Source organism: Mustelus asterias, unplaced genomic scaffold (genome assembly GCF_964213995.1).
Source record: "Mustelus asterias unplaced genomic scaffold, sMusAst1.hap1.1 HAP1_SCAFFOLD_2497, whole genome shotgun sequence".
In the NCBI taxonomy this organism is placed as follows: Eukaryota; Metazoa; Chordata; class Chondrichthyes; order Carcharhiniformes; family Triakidae; genus Mustelus; species Mustelus asterias.
Genome location: NW_027592442.1, coordinates 2,501 through 26,768, shown reverse-complemented (window position 1 = coordinate 26,768; position 24,268 = coordinate 2,501). Strand labels below are relative to the sequence as shown.

The following is a 24,268-nucleotide window of genomic DNA, read 5'->3' as shown; positions in this document are numbered from 1 at the left end:
CGCCCCCAAACTAGGCGCATTTACTACTGATCCTGGCAGGGCATTCCAATCCCTCACCACCCTCTGGGTAAAGAACCTACCCCTGACATCGGTTCTATAACTACCCCCCCTCAATTTAAAGCCATGCCCCCTCGTGCTGGATTTCTCCATCAGAGGAAAAAGGCTATCACTATCCACCCTATCTAAACCTCTAATCATCTTATATGTTTCAATAAGATCCCCTCTTAGCCGCCGCCTTTCCAGCGAAAACAATCCCAAATCCCTCAGCCTCTCCTCATAGGATCTCCCCTCCATACCAGGCAACATCCTGGTAAACCTCCTCTGCACCCTCTCCAAAGCCTCCACATCCTTCCTGTAATGTGGGGACCAGAACTGCACACAGTACTCCAAGTGCGGCCGCACCAGAGTTGTGTACAGTTGCAACATAACGCTACGACTCCTAAATTCAATCCCCCTACCAATAAACGCCAAGACACCATATGCCTTCTTAACAACCTTATCTACTTGATTCCCAACTTTCAGGGATCTATGCACACATACACCTAGATCCCTCTGCTCCTCCACACTATTCAAAGTCCTCCCGTTAGCCCTATACTCAACACATCTGTTATTCCTACCAAAGTGAATTACCTCACACTTCTCCGCATTAAACTCCATCCGCCACCTCTCGGCCCAACTTTGCAACCTGTCTAAGTCATCCTGCAAACTACGACACCCTTCCTCACTGTCTACCACACCACCGACTTTGGTGTCATCAGCAAATTTGCTAATCCACCCAACTATACCCTCATCCAGATCATTAATAAATATTACAAACAGCAGTGGCCCCAAAACAGATCCCTGAGGTACACCACTTGTAACCGCACTCCATGATGAATATTTACTATCAACCACCACCCTCTGTTTCCTATCCGCTAGCCAATTCCTGATCCAATTTCCTAGATCACCCCCAATCCCATACATCTGCATTTTCTGCAGAAGCCTACCATGGTGAACCTTATCAAACGCCTTACTAAAATCCATATATACCACGTCCACTGCCCTGCCCCCATCCACCTCCTTGGTCACTTTCTCAAAAAACTCAATAAGGTTAGTAAGGCACGACCTACCTGCCACAAAAACCATGCTGACTATCACCTATCAATTCATTACTCTCCAAATAACTATAAATCCTATCCCTTATAATTTTTTCCAACATCTTGCCGACAACAGAAGTGAGACTCACCGGTCTATTGTACCTGTCTCTGAGGGGCAGTGTAGAGGGAGCTCTGTATTGTACCTGTCTCTGAGGGGCAGTGTAGAGGGAGCTCTGTATTGTACCTGTCTCTGGGGGCAGTGTAGAGGGAGCTCTGTATTGTACCTGTCTCTGGGGGCAGTGTAGAGGGAGCTCTGTATTGTACCTGTCTCTGAGGGGCAGTGTAGAGGGAGCTCTGTATTGTATCTGTCTCACGGGGCAGTGTAGAGGGAGCTCTGTATTGTACCTGTCTCTGGGGGCAGTGTAGGGGGAGCTCTGTATTGTACCTGTCTCTGGGGGGCAGTGTAGAGGGAGCTCTGTATTGTACCTGTCTCTGGGGGGCAGTGTAGAGGGAGCTCTGTATTGTACGTGTCTCTGGGGGCAGTGTAGAGGGAGCTCTGTATTGTACGTGTCTCTGGGGGCAGTGTAGAGGGAGCTCTGTGTTGTACCTGCCTCTGGGGGCAGTGTAGAGGGAGCTCTGTATTGTACCTGCCTCTGGGGGCATTATAGAGGGAGCTCTGTATTGTACCAGTCTCTGGGGGCAGTGTAGAGGGAGCTCTGTATTGTACCTGCCTCTGGGGGCATTATAGAGGGAGCTCTGTATTGTACCTGTCTCTGGGGGCAGTGTAGAGGGAGCTCTGTATTGTACCTGCCTCTGGGGGCATTATAGAGGGAGCTCTGTATTGTACCTGTCTCTGGGGGCAGTGTAGGGGGAGCTCTGTATTGTACCTGCCTCTGGGGGCATTATAGAGGGAGCTCTGTATTGTACCTGTCTCTGGGGGCAGTGTAGAGGGAGCTCTGTATTGTACCTGCCTCTGGGGGCATTATAGAGGGAGCTCTGTATTGTACCTGTCTCTGGGGGCAGTGTAGGGGGAGCTCTGTATTGTACCTGTCTCTGGGGGGCAGTGTAGAGGGAGCTCTGTATTGTACGTGTCTCTGGGGGCAGTGTAGAGGGAGCTCTGTATTGTACCTGTCTCTGGGGGGCAGTGTAGAGGGAGCTCTGTATTGTACCTGTCTCTGGGGGCAGTCTAGAGGGAGCTCTGTGTTGTACCTGTCTCTGGGTGCAGTGTAGAGGGAGCTCTGTATTGTACCTGTCTCACGGGGCAGTGTAGAGGGAGCTCTGTGTTGTACCTGTCTCTGGGGGCAGTGTAGAGGGAGCTCTGTATTGTACCTGTCTCTGGGGGCAGTGTAGAGGGAGCTCTGTATTGTACCTGGCTCTGGGGGCAGTGTAGAGGGAGCTCTGTATTTTACCTGTCTCACGGGGCAGTGTAGAGGGAGCTCTGTATTGTACCTGTCTCTGGGGGCAGTGTAGTGGGAGCTCTGTATTGTACCTGTCTCTGGGGGCAGTGTAGAGGGAGCTCTGTATTGTACCTGTCTCTGGGGGCAGTGTAGAGGGAGCTCTGTATTGTACCTGTCTCTCGGGGGCAGTGTAGAGGGAGCTCTGTATTGTACCTGTCTCTGGGGGCAGTGTAGAGGGAGCTCTGTATTGTACCTGTCTCTGGGGGCAGTGTAGAGGGAGCTCTGTATTGTACCTGTCTCTGGGGGCAGTGTAGAGGGAGCTCTGTATTGTACCTGTCTCTCGGGGGCAGTGTAGAGGGAGCTCTGTATTGTACCTGTCTCTGGGGGCAGTGTAGAGGGAGCTCTGTATTGTACCTGTCTCTCGGGGGCAGTGTAGAGGGAGCTCTGTATTGTACCTGTCTCTGGGGGCAGTGTAGAGGGAGCTCTGTATTGTACCTGTCTCTGGGGGCAGTGTAGAGGGAGCTCTGTATTGTACCTGTCTCACGGGGCAGTGTAGAGGGAGCTCTGTATTGTACCTGTCTCTGGGGGGCAGTGTAGAGGGAGCTCTGTGTTGTACCTGTCTCTGGGGGCAGTGTAGAGGGAGCTCTGTATTGTACCTGTCTCTGGGGGCAGTGTTGAGGGAGCTCTGTATTGTACCTGTCTCACGGGGCAGTGCAGAGGGAGCTCTGTATTGTACCTGTCTCTGGGGGCAGTGTAGAGGGAGCTCTGTATTGTACCTGTCTCTGGGGGCAGTGTAGAGGGAGCTCTGTATTGTACGTGTCTCTGGGGGCAGTGTAGAGGGAGCTCTGTATTGTACCTGTCTCTGGGGGCAGTGTAGAGGGAGCTCTGTATTGTACCTGTCTCTGGGGCAGTGTAGAGGGAGCTCTGTATTGTACCTGTCTCTGGGGGCAGTGTAGAGGGAGCTCTGTATTGTACCTGTCTCTGGGGGCAGTGTAGAGGGAGCTCTGTATTGTACCTGTCTCACGGGGCAGTGTAGGGGGAGCTCTGTATTGTACCTGTCTCTGGGGGCAGTGTAGAGGGAGCTCTGTATTGTACCTGTCTCTGGGGGCAGTGCAGAGGGAGCTCTGTATTGTACCTGTCTCTGGGGGCAGTGTAGAGGGAGCTCTGTATTGTACCTGTCTCTGGGGGCAGTGTAGAGGGAGCTCTGTATTGTACCTGTCTCACGGGGCAGTGTAGGGGGAGCTCTGTATTGTACCTGTCTCTGGGGGCAGTGTAGAGGGAGCTCTGTATTGTACCTGTCTCTGGGGGCAGTGCAGAGGGAGCTCTGTATTGTACCTGTCTCTGGGGGGCAGTGTAGAGGGAGCTCTGTATTGTACCTGTCTCTGGGGGCAGTGTCGAGGGAGCTCTGTATTGTACCTGTCTCTGGGGGGCAGTGTAGAGGGAGCTCTGTATTGTACCTGTCTCTGGGGGCAGTGTAGAGGGAGCTCAGTATTGTACCTGTCTCACGGGGCAGTGTAGAGGGAGCTCTGTATTGTACCTGTCTCTGGGGGCAGTGTTGAGGGAGCTCTGTATTGTACCTGTCTCTGGGGGGCAGTGTAGAGGGAGCTCTGTATTGTACCTGTCTCTGGGGGGCAGTGTAGAGGGAGCTCTGTGTTGTACCTGTCTCTGGGGGCAGTGTAGAGGGAGCTCTGTATTGTACCTGTCTCTGGGGGCAGTGTAGAGGGAGCTCTGTATTGTACCTGTCTCTGGGGGCAGTGTAGAGGGAGCTCTGTATTGTACCTGTCTCTGGGGGGCAGTGTAGAGGGAGCTCTGTATTGTACCTGTCTCTGGGGGCAGTGTAGAGGGAGCTCTGTGTTGTACCTGTCTCTGGGGGCATTATAGAGGGAGCTCTGTGTTGTACCTGTCTCTGGGGGCAGTGTAGAGGGAGCTCTGTATTGTACCTGTCTCTGGGGGCAGTGTAGAGGGAGCTCTGTATTGTACCTGTCTCTGGGGGCAGTGTAGAGGGAGCTCTGTATTGTACCTGTCTCACGGGGCAGTGTAGAGGGAGCTCTGTATTGTCCCTGTCTCTGGGGGGCAGTGTAGAGGGAGCTCTGTGTTGTACCTGTCTCTGGGGGCAGTGTAGGGGGAGCTCTGTATTGTACCTGTCTCTGGGGGGCAGTGTAGGGGGAGCTCTGTATTGTACCTGACTCTGGGGCAGTGTAGAGGGAGCTCTGTGTTGTACCTGTCTCTGGGGGCAGTGTAGAGGGAGCTCTGTATTGTACCTGTCTCTGGGGGGGCAGTGTAGAGGGAGCTCTGTGTTGTACCTGTCTCTGGGGGCAGTGTAGAGGGAGCTCTGTATTGTACCTGTCTCTGGGGGCAGTGTAGAGGGAGCTCTGTATTGTACGTGTCTCTGGGGGCAGTGTAGAGGGAGCTCTGTATTGTACCTGTCTCTGGGGGCAGTGTAGAGGGAGCTCTGTATTGTACCTGTCTCTGGGGGCAGTGTAGAGGGAGCTCTGTATTGTACCTGTCTCTGGGGGCAGTGTAGAGGGAGCTCTGTATTGTACCTGTCTCTGGGGGGCAGTGTAGAGGGAGCTCTGTATTGTACCTGTCTCTGGGGGCAGTGTAGAGGGAGCTCTGTATTGTACCTGTCTCTGGGGGCAGTGTTGAGGGAGCTCTCTATTGTACCTGTCTCTGGGGGCAGTGGAGAGGGAGCTCTGTATTGTACCTGTCTCTGGGGGCAGTGTAGAGGGAGCTCTGTATTGTACCTGTCGCTGGGGGCAGTGTAGAGGGAGCTCTGTATAGAACATAGAACATAGAACATTACAGCGCAGAACAGGCCCTTCGGCCCACGATGTTGCACCGACCAGTTAAAAAAAAACTGTGACCCTCCAACCTAAACCAATTTCTTTTCGTCCATGAACCTATCTACGGATCTCTTAAACGCCCCCAAACTAGGCGCATTTACTACTGATCCTGGCAGGGCATTCCAATCCCTCACCACCCTCTGGGTAAAGAACCTACCCCTGACATCGGTTCTATAACTACCCCCCCTCAATTTAAAGCCATGCCCCCTCGTGCTGGATTTCTCCATCAGAGGAAAAAGGCTATCACTATCCACCCTATCTAAACCTCTAATCATCTTATATGTTTCAATAAGATCCCCTCTTAGCCGCCGCCTTTCCAGCGAAAACAATCCCAAATCCCTCAGCCTCTCCTCATAGGATCTCCCCTCCATACCAGGCAACATCCTGGTAAACCTCCTCTGCACCCTCTCCAAAGCCTCCACATCCTTCCTGTAATGTGGGGACCAGAACTGCACACAGTACTCCAAGTGCGGCCGCACCAGAGTTGTGTACAGTTGCAACATAACGCTACGACTCCTAAATTCAATCCCCCTACCAATAAACGCCAAGACACCATATGCCTTCTTAACAACCTTATCTACTTGATTCCCAACTTTCAGGGATCTATGCACACATACACCTAGATCCCTCTGCTCCTCCACACTATTCAAAGTCCTCCCGTTAGCCCTATACTCAACACATCTGTTATTCCTACCAAAGTGAATTACCTCACACTTCTCCGCATTAAACTCCATCCGCCACCTCTCGGCCCAACTTTGCAACCTGTCTAAGTCATCCTGCAAACTACGACACCCTTCCTCACTGTCTACCACACCACCGACTTTGGTGTCATCAGCAAATTTGCTAATCCACCCAACTATACCCTCATCCAGATCATTAATAAATATTACAAACAGCAGTGGCCCCAAAACAGATCCCTGAGGTACACCACTTGTAACCGCACTCCATGATGAATATTTACTATCAACCACCACCCTCTGTTTCCTATCCGCTAGCCAATTCCTGATCCAATTTCCTAGATCACCCCCAATCCCATACATCTGCATTTTCTGCAGAAGCCTACCATGGTGAACCTTATCAAACGCCTTACTAAAATCCATATATACCACGTCCACTGCCCTGCCCCCATCCACCTCCTTGGTCACTTTCTCAAAAAACTCAATAAGGTTAGTAAGGCACGACCTACCTGCCACAAAAACCATGCTGACTATCACCTATCAATTCATTACTCTCCAAATAACTATAAATCCTATCCCTTATAATTTTTTCCAACATCTTGCCGACAACAGAAGTGAGACTCACCGGTCTATTGTACCTGTCTCTGAGGGGCAGTGTAGAGGGAGCTCTGTATTGTACCTGTCTCTGAGGGGCAGTGTAGAGGGAGCTCTGTATTGTACCTGTCTCTGGGGGCAGTGTAGAGGGAGCTCTGTATTGTACCTGTCTCTGGGGGCAGTGTAGAGGGAGCTCTGTATTGTACCTGTCTCTGAGGGGCAGTGTAGAGGGAGCTCTGTATTGTATCTGTCTCACGGGGCAGTGTAGAGGGAGCTCTGTATTGTACCTGTCTCTGGGGGCAGTGTAGGGGGAGCTCTGTATTGTACCTGTCTCTGGGGGGCAGTGTAGAGGGAGCTCTGTATTGTACCTGTCTCTGGGGGGCAGTGTAGAGGGAGCTCTGTATTGTACGTGTCTCTGGGGGCAGTGTAGAGGGAGCTCTGTATTGTACGTGTCTCTGGGGGCAGTGTAGAGGGAGCTCTGTGTTGTACCTGCCTCTGGGGGCAGTGTAGAGGGAGCTCTGTATTGTACCTGCCTCTGGGGGCATTATAGAGGGAGCTCTGTATTGTACCAGTCTCTGGGGGCAGTGTAGAGGGAGCTCTGTATTGTACCTGCCTCTGGGGGCATTATAGAGGGAGCTCTGTATTGTACCTGTCTCTGGGGGCAGTGTAGAGGGAGCTCTGTATTGTACCTGCCTCTGGGGGCATTATAGAGGGAGCTCTGTATTGTACCTGTCTCTGGGGGCAGTGTAGGGGGAGCTCTGTATTGTACCTGCCTCTGGGGGCATTATAGAGGGAGCTCTGTATTGTACCTGTCTCTGGGGGCAGTGTAGAGGGAGCTCTGTATTGTACCTGCCTCTGGGGGCATTATAGAGGGAGCTCTGTATTGTACCTGTCTCTGGGGGCAGTGTAGGGGGAGCTCTGTATTGTACCTGTCTCTGGGGGGCAGTGTAGAGGGAGCTCTGTATTGTACGTGTCTCTGGGGGCAGTGTAGAGGGAGCTCTGTATTGTACCTGTCTCTGGGGGGCAGTGTAGAGGGAGCTCTGTATTGTACCTGTCTCTGGGGGCAGTCTAGAGGGAGCTCTGTGTTGTACCTGTCTCTGGGTGCAGTGTAGAGGGAGCTCTGTATTGTACCTGTCTCACGGGGCAGTGTAGAGGGAGCTCTGTGTTGTACCTGTCTCTGGGGGCAGTGTAGAGGGAGCTCTGTATTGTACCTGTCTCTGGGGGCAGTGTAGAGGGAGCTCTGTATTGTACCTGGCTCTGGGGGCAGTGTAGAGGGAGCTCTGTATTTTACCTGTCTCATGGGGCAGTGTAGAGGGAGCTCTGTATTGTACCTGTCTCTGGGGGCAGTGTAGTGGGAGCTCTGTATTGTACCTGTCTCTGGGGGCAGTGTAGAGGGAGCTCTGTATTGTACCTGTCTCTGGGGGCAGTGTAGAGGGAGCTCTGTATTGTACCTGTCTCTCGGGGGCAGTGTAGAGGGAGCTCTGTATTGTACCTGTCTCTGGGGGCAGTGTAGAGGGAGCTCTGTATTGTACCTGTCTCTGGGGGCAGTGTAGAGGGAGCTCTGTATTGTACCTGTCTCTGGGGGCAGTGTAGAGGGAGCTCTGTATTGTACCTGTCTCTCGGGGGCAGTGTAGAGGGAGCTCTGTATTGTACCTGTCTCTGGGGGCAGTGTAGAGGGAGCTCTGTATTGTACCTGTCTCTCGGGGGCAGTGTAGAGGGAGCTCTGTATTGTACCTGTCTCTGGGGGCAGTGTAGAGGGAGCTCTGTATTGTACCTGTCTCTGGGGGCAGTGTAGAGGGAGCTCTGTATTGTACCTGTCTCACGGGGCAGTGTAGAGGGAGCTCTGTATTGTACCTGTCTCTGGGGGGCAGTGTAGAGGGAGCTCTGTGTTGTACCTGTCTCTGGGGGCAGTGTAGAGGGAGCTCTGTGTTGTACCTGTCTCTCGGGGGCAGTGTAGAGGGAGCTCTGTATTGTACCTGACTCTGAGGCCGTTCTGCCCTCTTTTCTGGGCGTGTCACTCACCGTGATGCAAGTTTCCTTCAATAATCTGAGTTCGGGTTTCACGTGTTGGAGTAACTTCTGAATCTTATCATTGGCTTTTTGTGGACCGCACTTCGGGGCTGCGTTCAAACAGGGACAGAAAGAATCAGTCACCACAGTGTGAATGCCTTGAAATGTCCCCTCCCCATCCCTCCAGCATCCCCAATCTGGGAGCACTGTCCTTGCATTGAGTCCAACACAGAGCAGGATCTGCCCAAGTCCTGGCCCCTTCGCCACACACTGAGCGACAATTAACCCTAACCCACACATCTTTGGACACTAAGGGACAATTTAGCATGGCCAATCCACCTAACCTGCACATCTTTGGACACTAAGGGACAATTTAGCATGGCCAATCCACCTAACCCGCACATCTTTGGACACTAAGGGACAATTTAGCACGGCCAATCCCCCTAACCTGCACATCTTTGGACACTAAGGGACAATTTAGCATGGGCAATCCACCTAACCTACACATCTTTGGACATTAAGGGACAATTTAGCACGGCCAATCCACCCTAACCTGCACATCTTTGGACATTAAGGGACAATTTAGCATGGCCAATCCACCCTAACCTACACATCTTTGGACACTAAGGGACAATTTAGCACGGCCAATCCACCCTCACCTACACATCTTTGGACACTAAGGGACAATTTAGCACGGCCAATCCACCCTAACCTACACATCTTTGGACACTAAGGGACAATTTAGCACGGCCAATCCGCCCTAACCTACACATCTTTGGACACTAAGGGACAATTTAGCATGGCCAATCCACCCTAACCTACACATCTTTGGACACTAAGGGACAATTTAGCACGGCCAATCCACCCTAACCTACACATCTTTGGACACTAAGGGACAATTTAGCACGGCCAATCCACCCTAACCTGCACATCGTTAGACACTAAGGGGCAATTTAGCATGGCCAATCCACCCTAACCTGCACATCTTTGGACACTAAGGGACAATTTAGCACGGCCAATCCACCCTAACCTGCACATCTTTGGACACTAAGGGGCAATTTAGCACAGCCAATCCACCTAACCTACACATCTTTGGACACTAAGGGACAATTTAGCACGGCCAATCCACCTAACCTACACATCTTTGGACAGTAAGGGGCAATTTAGCACGGCCAATCCACCTAACCTACACATCTTTTGACACTAAGGGACAATTTAGCATGGCCAATCCACCTAACCTGCACATCTTTTGACACTAAGGGACAATTTAGCATGGCCAATCCACCCTAACCTGCACATCTTTGAACACTAAGGGACAATTTAGCATGGCCAATCCACCTAAGCCGCACATCTTTGGACACTAAGGGACAATTTAGCACGGCCAATCCACCCTAACCTACACGTCTTTGGACACTAAGGGACAATTTAGCATGGCCAATCCACCTAAGCCGCACATCTTTGGACACTAAGGGACAATTTAGCGTGGCCAATCCACCCTAACCTACACATCTTTGGACACGAAGGGACAATTTAGCATAGCCAATCCACCCTAACCTGCACATCTTTGGACACTAAGGGACAATTTAGCATGGCCAATCCACCCTAACCTGCACATCTTTGGACAATAAGGGACAATATAGCATGGCCAATCCACCCTAACCTGCACATCTTTGGACACTAAGGGACAATTTAGCATGGCCAATCCACCCTAACCTGCACATCTTTGGACACTGAGGGACAATTTAGCATGGCCAATCCCCCCTAACCTGTACATCTTTGGACACTAAGGGACAATTTAGCATGGCCAATCCACCCTAACCTGCACATCTTTGGACACTAAGGGACAATTTAGCATAGCCAATCCACCCTAACCTGCACATCTTTGGACACTAAGGGACAATTTAGCATGGCCAATCCACCCTAACCTGCACATCTTTGGACAATAAGGGACAATATAGCATGGCCAATCCACCCTAACCTGCACATCTTTGGACACTAAGGGACAATTTAGCATGGCCAATCCACCCTAACCTGCACATCTTTGGACACTGAGGGGCAATTTAGCATGGCCAATCCACCCTAACCTGCACATCTTTGGACACTGAGGGACAATTTAGCATGGCCAATCCCCCCTAACCTGTACATCTTTGGACACTAAGGGACAATTTAGCATGGCCAATCCACCCTAACCTGTACATCTTTGGACACTAAGGGACAATTTAGCACGGCCAATCCACCCTAACCTGCACATCTTTGGACACTAAGGGACAATTTAGCATGGCCAATCCACCCTAACCTGCACATCTTTGGACACTAAGGGACAATTTAGCACGGCCAATCCACCCTAACCTACACATCTTTGGACACTAAGGGACAATTTAGCACGGCCAATCCACCCTAACCTACACATCTTTGGACACTAAGGGACAATTTAGCACGGCCAATCCACCCTAACCTGCACATCTTTGGACACTAAGGGACAATTTAGCACGGCCAATCCACCCTAACCTACACATCTTTGGACACTAAGGGACAATTTAGCATGGCCAATCCACCCTAACCTACACATCTTTGGACACTAAGGGACAATTTAGCATGGCCAATCCACCCTAACCTACACATCTTTGGACACTAAGGGACAATTTAGCATGGCCAATCCACCCTAACCTACACATCTTTGGACACTAAGGGGCAATTTAGCATGGCCAATCCACCCTAACCTGTACATCTTTGGACACTAAGGGACAATTTAGCACGGCCAATCCACCCTAACCTGTACATCTTTGGACACTAAGGGACAATTTAGCACGGCCAATCCACCCTAACCTACACATCTTTGGACACTAAGGGACAATTTAGCACGGCCAATCCACCCTAACCTGCACATCTTTGGACACTAAGGGACAATTTAGCACGGCCAATCCACCCTAACCCACACATCTTTGGACACTAAGGGACAATTTAGCACGGCCAATCCACCCTAACCTACACATCTTTGGACACTAAGGGACAATTTAGCACGGCCAATCCACCCTAACCTACACATCTTTGGACACTAAGGGACAATTTAGCATGGCCAATCCACCCTAACCTGCACATCTTTGGACACTAAGGGACAATTTAGCATGGCCAATCCACCCTAACCTGTACATCTTTGGACACTAAGGGACAATTTAGCACGGCCAATCCACCCTAACCTGTACATCTTTGGACACTAAGGGACAATTTAGCACGGCCAATCCACCCTAACCTACACATCTTTGGACACTAAGGGACAATTTAGCACGGCCAATCCACCCTAACCTGCACATCTTTGGACACTAAGGGACAATTTAGCACGGCCAATCCACCCTAACCCACACATCTTTGGACACTAAGGGACAATTTAGCACGGCCAATCCACCCTAACCTACACATCTTTGGACACTAAGGGACAATTTAGCACGGCCAATCCACCCTAACCTGCACATCTTTGGACACTAAGGGACAATTTAGCACGGCCAATCCACCCTAACCTACACATCTTTGGACACTAAGGGACAATTTAGCATGACCAATCCACCCTAACCTGCACATCTTTGGACACTAAGGGACAATTTAGCATGACCAATCCACCCTAACCTGCACATCTTTGGTCACTAAGGGACAATTTAGCATGGCCAATCCACCCTCACCTGCACATCTTTGGACACTAAGGGACAATTTAGCACGGCCAATCCACCCTAACCTACACATCTTTGGACACTAAGGGACAATTTAGCACGGCCAATCCACCCTAACCTGCACATCTTTGGACACTAAGGGACAATTTAGCATGGCCAATCCACCCTAACCTGCACATCTTTGGACATTAAGGGACAATTTAGCACGGCCAATCCCCCTAACCTACACATCTTTGGACACTAAGGGACAATTTAGCACGGCCAATCCACCCTAACCTGCACATCTTTGGACACTAAGGGACAATTTAGCACGGCCAATCGACCCTAACCTGCACATCTTTGGACACTAAGGGACAATTTAGCACGGCCAATCGACCCTAACCTGCACATCTTTGGACACTAAGGGACAATTTAGCATGGCCAATCCACCCTACCCTACACATCTTTGGACACTAAGGGGCAATTTAGCACGGCCAATCCACCCTAACCTACACATCTTTGGACACTAAGGGACAATTTAGCATGGCCAATCCACCCTAACCTACACATCTTTGGACACTAAGGGACAATTTAGCACGGCCAATCCACCCTAACCTACACATCTTTGGACACTAAGGGACAATTTAGCATGGCCAATCCACCCTAACCTACACATCTTTGGACACTAAGGGGCAATTTAGCATGGCCAATCCACCCTAACCTGTACATCTTTGGACACTAAGGGACAATTTAGCACGGCCAATCCACCCTAACCTGTACATCTTTGGACACTAAGGGACAATTTAGCACGGCCAATCCACCCTAACCTACATATCTTTGGACACTAAGGGACAATTTAGCACGGCCAATCCACCCTAACCTGCACATCTTTGGACACTAAGGGACAATTTAGCACGGCCAATCCACCCTAACCCACACATCTTTGGACACTAAGGGACAATTTAGCACGGCCAATCCACCCTAACCTACACATCTTTGGACACTAAGGGACAATTTAGCACGGCCAATCCACCCTAACCTACACATCTTTGGACACTAAGGGACAATTTAGCATGGCCAATCCACCCTAACCTACACATCTTTGGACACTAAGGGGCAATTTAGCATGGCCAATCCACCCTAACCTGTACATCTTTGGACACTAAGGGACAATTTAGCACGGCCAATCCACCCTAACCTGTACATCTTTGGACACGAAGGGACAATTTAGCACGGCCAATCCACCCTAACCTACACATCTTTGGACACTAAGGGACAATTTAGCACGGCCAATCCACCCTAACCTGCACATCTTTGGACACTAAGGGACAATTTAGCACGGCCAATCCACCCTAACCCACACATCTTTGGACACTAAGGGACAATTTAGCACGGCCAATCCACCCTAACCTACACATCTTTGGACACTAAGGGACAATTTAGCACGGCCAATCCACCCTAACCTGCACATCTTTGGACACTAAGGGACAATTTAGCACGGCCAATCCACCCTAACCTACACATCTTTGGACACTAAGGGACAATTTAGCATGACCAATCCACCCTAACCTGCACATCTTTGGACACTAAGGGACAATTTAGCATGACCAATCCACCCTAACCTGCACATCTTTGGACACTAAGGGACAATTTAGCATGGCCAATCCACCCTAACCTGCACATCTTTGGACACTAAGGGACAATTTAGCACGGCCAATCCACCCTAACCTACACATCTTTGGACACTAAGGGACAATTTAGCATGGCCAATCCACCCTAACCTGCACATCTTTGGACCCTAAGGGACAATTTAGCACGGCCAATCCACCCTAACCCGCACATCTTTGGACACTAAGGGACAATTTAGCATGGCCAATCCACCCTAACCCGCACATCTTTGGACACTAAGGGACAATTTAGCATGGCCAATCCACCCTAACCTACACATCTTTGGACACTAAGGGACAATTTAGCACGGCCAATCCACCCTAACCCGCACATCTTTGGACACTAAGGGACAATTTAGCATGGCCAATCCACCCTAACCTACACATCTTTGGACACTAAGGGACAATTTAGCATGGCCAATCCACCCTAACCTACACATCTTTGGACACTAAGGGACAATTTAGCACGGCCAATCCACCCTAACCCGCACATCTTTGGACACTAAGGGACAATTTAGCATGGCCAATCCACCCTAACCTACACATCTTTGGACACTAAGGGACAATTTAGCATGGCCAATCCACCCTAACCTACACATCTCAAGAACAGAATCACTCACGTTTTTCCTTTTTCTCTTTTTCGTCTTCCGTTTCCGATGTCTTCTCACCGTTCTCCTGTAGATGGACAACACAAGGGAGGGGGGACGGTTACAGGAGGCTTCTCCGTGCCGGTGTGAGGGGGGGGTTACAGGGTGCGAGGTGGGCAAGGAGGGCAACTGATCCGTCGCCTGAGGATTCACCCGGCGGCCATTTTTAGGGTGGGGCGATTTACAATGTGGACAGCAAAGGATAAGAAGGAGGAGGCCATTCAGCCCCTTCTCCAGCCTGTTACACAGAAACAGGAGGAGGCCCCATTCAGCCCCTTCTCCAGCCTGTTACACAGGAACAGGAGGAGGCCCCATTCAGCCCCTTCTCCAGCCTGTTACACAGGAACAGGAGGCCCCATTCAGCCCCTTCCCCAGCCTGTTACACAGGAACAGGAGGAGGCCATTCAGCCCCTTCTCCAGCCGGTTACACAGGAACAGGAGGAGGCCCCATTCAGCCCCTTCTCCAGACTGTTACACAGGAACAGGAGGAGGCTCCATTCAGCCCCTTCTCCAGCCTGTTACACAGGAACAGGAGGAGGCCATTCAGCCCCTTCTCCAGCCGGTTACACAGGAACAGGAGGAGGCCATTCAGCCCCTTCTCCAGCCTGTTACACAGGAACAGGAGGAGGCCCCATTCAGCCCCTTCTCCAGCCTGTTACACAGGAACAGGAGGAGGCCCCATTCAGCCCCTTCTCCAGCCTGTTACACAGGAACAGGAGGAGGCCCCATTCAGCCCCTTCTCCAGCCTGTCACACAGGATCAGGAGGAGGTCCCATTCAGCCCCTTCTCCAGACTGTTACACAGGATCAGGAGGAGGTCCCATTCAGCCCCTTCTCCAGACTGTTACACAGGAACAGGAGGATGCCATTCAGCCCCTTCTCCAGCCGGTTACACAGGAACAGGAGGAGGCCCCATTCAGCCCCTTCTCCAGCCTGTTACACAGGAACAGGAGGAGGCCCCATTCAGCCCCTTCTCCAGACTGTTACACAGGAACAGTAGGAGGCCATTCAGCCCCTGCTCCAGCCAGTTACACAGGAACAGGAGGAGGCCCCATTCAGCCCCTTCTCCAGCCTGTTACACAGGAACAGGAGGAGGCCCCATTCAGCCCCTTCTCCAGCCTGTTATACAGGAACAGGAGGAGGCCATTCAGCCCCTTCTCCAGACTGTTACACAGGGAACAGGAGGAGGCCCCATTCAGCCCCTTCTCCAGCCTGTTACACAGGAACAGGAGGAGGCCCCATTCAGCCCCTTCTCCAGCCTGTTACACTGGAACAGGAGGAGGCCCCATTCAGCCCCTTCTCCAGCCTGTTACACAGGGAACAGGAGGAGGCCCCATTCAGCCCCTTCTCCAGCCTGTGACACAGGAACAGGAGGAGGCCCCATTCAGCCCCTTCTCCAGCCTGTTACACAGGAACAGGAGGAGGCCCCATTCAGCCCCTTCTCCAGCCTGTTATACAGGAACAGGAGGAGGCCCCATTCAGCCCCATCTCCAGCCTGTTACACTGGAACAGGAGGAGGCCCCATTCAGCCTCTTCTCCAGCCTGTTACACAGGGAACAGGAGGAGGCCCCATTCAGTCCCTTCTCCAGCCTGTTACACAGGAACAGGAGGAGGCCCCATTCAGCCCCTTCTCCAGCCTGTTACACAGGAACAGGAGGAGGTCCCATTCAGCACCTTCTCCAGCCTGTTACACAGGAACAGGAGGAGGCCATTCAGCCCCTTCTCCAGTCTGTTACACAGGAACAGGAGGCGGCCATTCAGCCCCTTCTCCAGCCTGTTACACAGGAACAGGAGGAGGCCCCATTCAGCCCCATCTCCAGCCTGTTACACTGGAACAGGAGGAGGCCCCATTCAGCCCCATCTCCAGCCTGTTACACAGGAACAGGAGGAGGCCATTCAGCCCCTTCTCCAGTCTGTTACACAGGAACAGGAGGCGGCCATTCAGCCCCTTCTCCAGCCTGTTACACAGGAACAGGAGGAGGCCCCATTCAGCCCCTTCTCCAGCCTGTTACACAGGAACAGGAGGAGGCCCCATTCAGCCCCTTCTCCAGCCTGTTACACAGGAACAGGAGGAGGCCCCATTCAGCCCCTTCTCCAGCCTGTTACACAGGAACAGGAGGAGGCCCCATTCAGCCCCTTCTCCAGCCTGTTACACAGGAACAGGAGGAGGCCATTCAGCCCCTTCTCCAGTCTGTTACACAGGAACAGGAGGCGGCCATTCAGCCCCTTCTCCAGCCTGTTACACAGGAACAGGAGGAGGCCCCATTCAGCCCCTTCTCCAGCCTGTTACACAGGAACAGGAGGAGGCCCCATTCAGCCCCTTCTCCAGCCTGTTACACAGGAACAGGAGGAGGCCCCATTCAGCCCCTTCTCCAGCCTGTTACACAGGAACAGGAGGAGGCCCCATTCAGCCCCTTCTCCAGCCTGTTACACAGGAACAGGAGGAGGCCCCATTCAGCCCCTTCTCCAGCCTGTTACACAGGAACAGGAGGAGGCCCCATTCAGCCTCTTCTCCAGCCTGTTACACAGGAACAGGAGGAGGCCCCATTCAGCCCCTTCTCCAGCCTGTTACACAGGAACAGGAGGAGGCCCCATTCAGCCCCTTCTCCAGCCTTTTACACAGGAACAGGAGGAGGCCCCATTCAGCCTCTTCTCCAGCCTGTTACACAGGAACAGGAGGAGGCCCCATTCAGCCCCTTCTCCAGCCTGTTGCACAGGAACAGGAGGTGTCCCCATTCAGCCCCTTCTCCAGACTGTTGCACAGGAACAGGAGGAGGCCCCATTCAGCCCCTTCTCCAGTCTGTTACACAGGGAACAGGAGGAGGCCATTCAGCCCCTTCTCCAGACTGTTACACAGGGAACAGGAGGAGGCCCCATTCAGCCCCTTCTCCAGTCTGTTACACAGGAACAGGAGGAGGCCCCATTCAGCCCCTTCTCCAGCCTGTTACACAGGAACAGGAGGAGGCCATTCAGCCCCTTCTCCAGCCTGTTACACAGGGAACAGGAGGAGGCCCCATTCAGCCCCTTCTCCAGTCTGTTACACAGGAACAGGAGGAGGCCCCATTCAGCCCCTTCTCCAGCCTGTTACACAGGAACAGGAGGAGGCCCCATTCAGCCCCTTCTCCAGCCTGTTACACAGGAACAGGAGGAGGCCCCATTCAGCCCCTTCTCCAGTCTGTTACACAGGGAACAGGAGGAGGCCATTCAGCCCCTTCTCCAGACTGTTACACAGGGAACAGGAGGAGGCCCCATTCAGCCCCTTCTCCAGTCTGTTACACAGGAACAGGAGGAGGCCCCATTCAGCCCCTTCTCCAGCCTGTTACACAGGAACAGGAGGAGGCCATTCAGCCCCTTCTCCAGCCTGTTACACAGGGAACAGGAGGAGGCCCCATTCAGCCCCTTCTCCAGCCTGTTACACAGGAACAGGAGGAGGCCCCATTCAGCCCCTTCTCCAGTCTGTTACACAGGAACAGGAGGAGGCCCCATTCAGCCCCTTCTCCAGCCTGTTACACAGGAACAGGAGGAGGCCCCATTCAGCCCCTTCTCCAGCCTGTTACACAGGAACAGGAGGAGGCCCCATTCAGCCCCTTCTCCAGCCTGTTACACAGGAACAGGAGGAGGCCCCATTCAGCCCCTTCTCCAGCCTGTTACACAGGAACAGGAGGAGGCCCCATTCAGCCTCTTCTCCAGCCTGTTACACAGGAACAGGAGGAGGCCCCTTTCAGCCCCTTCTCCAGCCTGTTACACAGGAACAGGAGGAGGCCATTCAGCCCCTTCTCCAGCCTGTTACACAGGAACAGGAGGAGGCCCCATTCAGCCCCTTCTCCAGCCTGTTACACAGGAACAGGAGGAGGCCCCATTCAGCCCCTTCTTCAGACTGTTACACAGGAACAGGATGAGGCCATTCAGCCCCTTCTCCAGCCTGTTACACAGGAACAGGAGGAGGCCCCATTCAGCCCCTTCTCCAGACTGTTACACAGGAACAGGAGGAGGCCATTCAGCCCCTTCTCCAGCCGGTTACACAGGAACAGGAGGAGGCCATTCAGCCCCTTCTCCAGCCTGTTACACAGGAACAGGAGGAGGCCCCATTCAGCCCCTTCTCCAGCCTGTTACACAGGAACAGGAGGAGGCCCCATTCAGCCCCTTCTCCAGTCTGTTACACAGGAACAGGAGGAGGCCCCATTCAGCCCCTTCTCCAGCCTGTTACACAGGAACAGGAGGAGGCCCCATTCAGCCCCTTCTCCAGCCTGTTACACAGGAACAGGAGGAGGCCATTCAGCCCCTTCTCTAGCCTGTTACACAGGAACAGGAGGAGGCCATTCAGCCCCTTCTTCAGACTGTTACACAGGAACAGGAGGAGGCCATTCAGCCCCTTCTTCAGACTGTTACACAGGAACAGGATGAGGCCATTCAGCCCCTTCTCCAGCCTGTTACACAGGAACAGGAGGAGGCCCCATTCAGCCCCTTCTCCAGCCTGTTACACAGGAACAGGAGGAGGCCCCATTCAGCCCCTTCTCCAGCCTGTTACACAGGAACAGGAGGAGGCCCCATTCAGCCCCTTCTCCAGCCTGTTACACAGGAACAGGAGGAGGCCCCATTCAGCCCCTTCTCCAGCCTGTTACACAGGAACAGGAGGAGGCCCCATTCAGCCCCTTCTCCGGCCTGTTACACAGGATCAAGAGGAGGGCCTTTAAGCCTCCTTTCCAGCCTGTTACACAGGATCAAGAGGAGGGCCTTTAAGCCTCCTTTCCAGCCTGTTACACAGGATCAAGAGGAGGGCCTTTAAGCCTCCTTTCCAGCCTGTTACACAGGATCAAGAGGAGGGCCTTGAAGCCTCCTTTCCGGCCTGTTACACAGGATCAAGAGGAGGGCCTTGAAGCCTCCTTTCCAGCCTGTTACACAGGATCAAGAGGAGGGCCTTTAAGCCTCTTTCCAGCCTGTTGCGCAGGGAACAGGAGGAGGCCCCGTTCAGCCCCGGGGGTAAGTTTCCTGCTGTGGCGCTCCAACCTGTGACACCCCCTCCTCCCTCCAACACCCTCCCATACCCCACCTCCCCAACTTCCCCTACTCCACGATCACGTGACTTTATTGTGACGCGGGGGTTTGGTCATAGGTCGACTGAGGTCGGGAGAGGTCAAAGGGCAGGCAAAAAAAAAACCCATCGTCACCAATCCCATCGCAACTCCTTCCACACGGTCCTCCCATTCTGCCCCATGCGCCTGTTCCCCGAGCTGCCTCTCTCACCTCCTCTTTTTTGGGGGGTTCCGGTATGGGAATATCCAACTCTCCGTGGATCTGTGTCAAATCCTTCAGGTTCAGAAAGTCCTGCTGCATTGGGAACAGGAGACAGTAAGAAATTGTTAAGATATAGTTAAGAAAACCCCACCAACGCCTCTACTTCCACAGGAGACTAAGGAAATTTGGCATGTCAGCTATGACTCTCACCAACCTTTACAGATGCTCCATAGAAAGCATTCTTTCTGGTTGTATCACAGCTTGGTCTGGGCTCCTGCTCTGCCCAAGACTGCAAGGAACTACAAAAGGTCGTGAGTGTAGCCCAATCCATCACGCAAACCCAGCCTCCCATCCATTGACTCTGTCTACACTTCCCACTGCCTCGGGGAAAAGCAGCCGGCATAATTAAGGACCCCCCCACGCACCCCGGACATTCTCTCTTCCATCGGGAAAAAGATACAAAAGTCTGAGGTCACGTACCGACCGACTCAAGAACAGCTTCTTCCCTGCTGCTGTCAGACTTTTGAATGGACCTACCTCGCATTAAGTTGATCTTTCTCTACACCCTAGCTATGACTGTAACACTACATTCTGCACCCTCTCCTTTCCTTCTCTATGAACGGTATGCTTTGTCTGTGCAGCGCGCAAGAAACAATACTTTTCACTGTATGTTAATACACGTGACAATAATAAATCAAATCACGTGAAGTTTATTTAATTAGCGTCACAATTCGGCTTACATTAACGCTGCAATGAAGTTACTGTGAGAATCCCCCAGTCGCCCACACTCCAACGCCTGTTCGGGTTACACTGAGGGAGAATTTAGCACGGCCCAATGCACCCTAACCAGCACCTGGGTAGCACAGTGGGTTAGCGCTGCTGCCTCACAGCGCCAGGGACCCGGGTTCGATTCCCGGCTCGGGGCACTGTCTGTGTGGAGTCTGCACGTTCTCCCCGTGTCTGCGTGGGTTTCCTCCGGGTGCTCCGGTTTCCTCCCACAGTCCGAAAGACGTGCTGGTTAGGGTGCATTGGACCGTGCTAAATTCTCCCTCAGTGTAACCCGAACAGGCGCCGGAGTGTGGGCGACTAGGGGATTCTCACAGTAACTTCATTGTAGTGTTAATGTAAGTGTACTTGTGACACTCATAAATAAACTTTAACCTGCACATCTTTGGACACTAAGGGACAATTTAGCACGGCCAATCCACCCTAACCTGCACATCTTTGGACACTAAGGGACAATTTAGCACGGCCAATCCACCCTAACCTGCACATCTTTGGACACTAAGGGACAATTTAGCATGGCCAATCCACCTAACCTACACATCTTTGGACACTAAGGGACAATTTAGCACGGCCAATCCACCTAACCTGCACATCTTTGGACACTAAGGGACAATTTAGCACGGCCAATCCACCTAACCTGCACATCTTTGGACACTAAGGGACAATTTAGCACGGCCAATCCACCCTAACCTGCACATCTTTGGACACTAAGGGACAATTTAGCATGGCCAATCCACCTAACCTACACATCTTTGGACACTAAGGGACAATTTAGCACGGCCAATCCACCTAACCTGCACATCTTTGGACACTAAGGGACAATTTAGCACGGCCAATCCACCTAACCTGCACATCTTTGGACACTAAGGGACAATTTAGCACGGCCAATCCACCCTAACCTGCACATCTTTGGACACTAAGGGACAATTTAGCATGGCCAATCCACCTAACCTGCATATCTTTGGACACTAAGGGACAATTTAGCACGGCCAATCCACCCTAACCTGCACATCTTTGGACACTAAGGGACAATTTAGCACGGCCAATCCACCCTAACCTGCACATCTTTGGACACTAAGGGGCAATTTAGCATGGCCAATCCACCCTAACCTGCATATCTTTGGACACTAAGGGACAATTTAGCACGGCCAATCCACCCTAACCTGCACATCTTTGGACACTAAGGGACAATTTAGCACGGCCAATCCACCCTAACCTGCACATCTTTGGACACTAAGGGGCAATTTAGCATGGCCAATCCACCCTAACCTACACATCTTTGGACACTAAGGGACAATTTAGCATGGCCAATCCACCTAACCTGCACATCTTTGGACACTAAGGGGCAATTTAGCATGGCCAATCCACCTAACCTGCACATCTTTGGACACTAAGGGACAACTTAGCATGGCCAATCCACCTAACCTGTACATCTTTGGACACTAAGGGACAATTTAGCATGGCCAATCCACCCTAACCTGCACATCTTTGGACACTAAGGGACAATTTAGCATGGCCAATCCACCTAACCTGCACATCTTTGGACACTAAGGGACAATTTAGCATGGCCAATCCACCCTAACCTGCACATCTTTGGACACTAAGGGACAATTTAGCACGGCCAATCCACCTAACCTGCACACCTTTGGACACTAAGGGACAATTTAGCACGGCCAATCCACCTAACCTGCACATCTTTGGACACTAAGGGACAATTTAGCACGGCCAATCCACCTAACCTGCACATCTTTGGACACTAAGGGACAATTTAGCACGGCCAATCCACCTAACCTGCACATCTTTGGACACTAAGGGACAATTTAGCATGGCCAATCCACCTAACCTGCATATCTTTGGACACTAAGGGACAATTTAGCACGGCCAATCCACCCTAACCTGCACATCTTTGGACACTAAGGGACAATTTAGCACGGCCAATCCATCCTAACCTGCACATCTTTGGACACTAAGGGGCAATTTAGCATGGCCAATCCACCCTAACCTACACATCTTTGGACACTAAGGGACAATTTAGCATGGCCAATCCACCTAACCTGCACATCTTTGGACACTAAGGGACAATTTAGCATGGCCAATCCACCTAACCTGCACATCTTTGGACACTAAGGGACAATTTAGCATGGCCAATCCACCCTAACCTGCACATCTTTGGACACTAAGGGACAATTTAGCACGGCCAATCCACCTAACCTGCACATCTTTGGACACTAAGGGACAATTTAGCATGGCCAATCCACCCTAACCTACACATCTTTGGACACTAAGGGACAATTTAGCATGGCCAATCCACCTAACCTGTACATCTTTGGACACTAAGGGACAATTTAGCATGGCCAATCCACCTAACCTGCACATCTTTGGACACTAAGGGACAATTTAGCACGGCCAATCCACCCTAACCTGCACATCTTTGGACACTAAGGGACAATTTAGCACGGCCAATCCACCCTAACCTGCACATCTTTGGACACTAAGGGACAATTTAGCACGGCCAATCCACCCTAACCTGCACATCTTTGGACACTAAGGGACAATTTAGCATGGTCAGTCCACCCTAACCAGCATGTCTTTTGGACTGTGGGAGGAAACCGGAGCACCCGGAGGAAACCCACGCAGACACGGGGAGAACGTGCAGACTCCACACAGACAGTGACCCGAGCGGGGAATCGAACCCGGGTCCCTGGCGCTGTGAAGCAGCAGCACTAACCCACTTTGCCACCCTGCAGCCCACTTGGCTCGAAGCTTGGATACTGTCCAGATCTTGCTACATTTGGAGATGGATCGCTCCAGTATGTGAGGAGTGGCAAATGGTGGCCTGATGACGGAGGGAAGGTGATTGATGAAGCAGTTGAAGATGGTTGGGTCTTGGACACTAACCCTGAGGGACTCCTGCAGTGATGTCCTACAGCAGAGATGACTGAGCCTCCACAAACACCTCGCTGTGTACCAGGAATGACTCCAACCAGCGGACAGTTTGCCCCCCCACTGATTGGCTTCAATTTGGAGTGCGTGATGCCACACTTGGTCGAATGCTGCCTTGATGTCGAAGGCACTCAGTCGCTCACCAGTACTGGTGAACATCAAAATTATTCGATTCGCTCTCGTCCGCACTCCTCCACACACTCACACACTTCTTCTCAATTGTGGGCAGTCACGCACTCTCCCACTCTCTCTGTCTCTCTTTCGCTCTCTCTCTCCCTCCCTTCCTCCCTCTGTCACCAAGTCTGTCTCATTCTCCATCAGATTCTCCCATCACCACTCCTTTTTCCCTGAGTCACTAATTCAGTCTTTCCCTCTAATTCTCTGAATCTCTGTCTCTCTCTCTGTCTGTCTCTCTCGCTGCCTCTCCCGCTGCCTCTCCCTCTCTGCCTCTCCCTCTCTGCCTCTCCCTCTCTGCCTCTCCCTCTCTGCCTCTCCCTCTCTGCCTCTCCCTCTCTGCCTCTCTCTCTCTGCCTCTGTCTTTCTCTCTCTCTGCCTCTCTCTCTGTGTCTCTCCCCCTCTCTCTCTCTGTCTCTGTCTCCCCCTCTCTCTCTCTCTCTCTCTCTGTCTCCCCCTCTCTCTCTCTCTCTCTGTCTCTGTCTCCCCCTCTCTCTGTCTCTGTCTCCCCCTCTCTCTGTCTCTGTCTCCCCCTCTCTCTCTCTCTCTGTCTCTGTCTCTGTCTCCCCCTCTCTCTCT

The 24,268-nt window shown here is 52.1% G+C and overlaps 1 protein-coding gene across 1 annotated transcript in view; it reads right to left on the bottom strand.

Moving 5' to 3' along the window:
* psme2 (proteasome activator subunit 2) overlaps positions 1-24,268 on the bottom strand; it is a gene marked incomplete at its 3' end in the record, with an annotated part of 52,141 nt that overhangs the window by 27,392 nt on the left and 481 nt on the right. The window contains exons 2-4 of the mRNA XM_078207602.1: positions 19,796-19,879; positions 14,526-14,580; positions 8,610-8,707 (exon numbers count right to left, since the gene is read on the bottom strand). Coding sequence (XP_078063728.1) covers positions 8,610-8,707; positions 14,526-14,580; positions 19,796-19,879 — 237 coding nt within the window. The remainder of the gene's footprint in view (positions 1-8,609; positions 8,708-14,525; positions 14,581-19,795; positions 19,880-24,268) is intronic.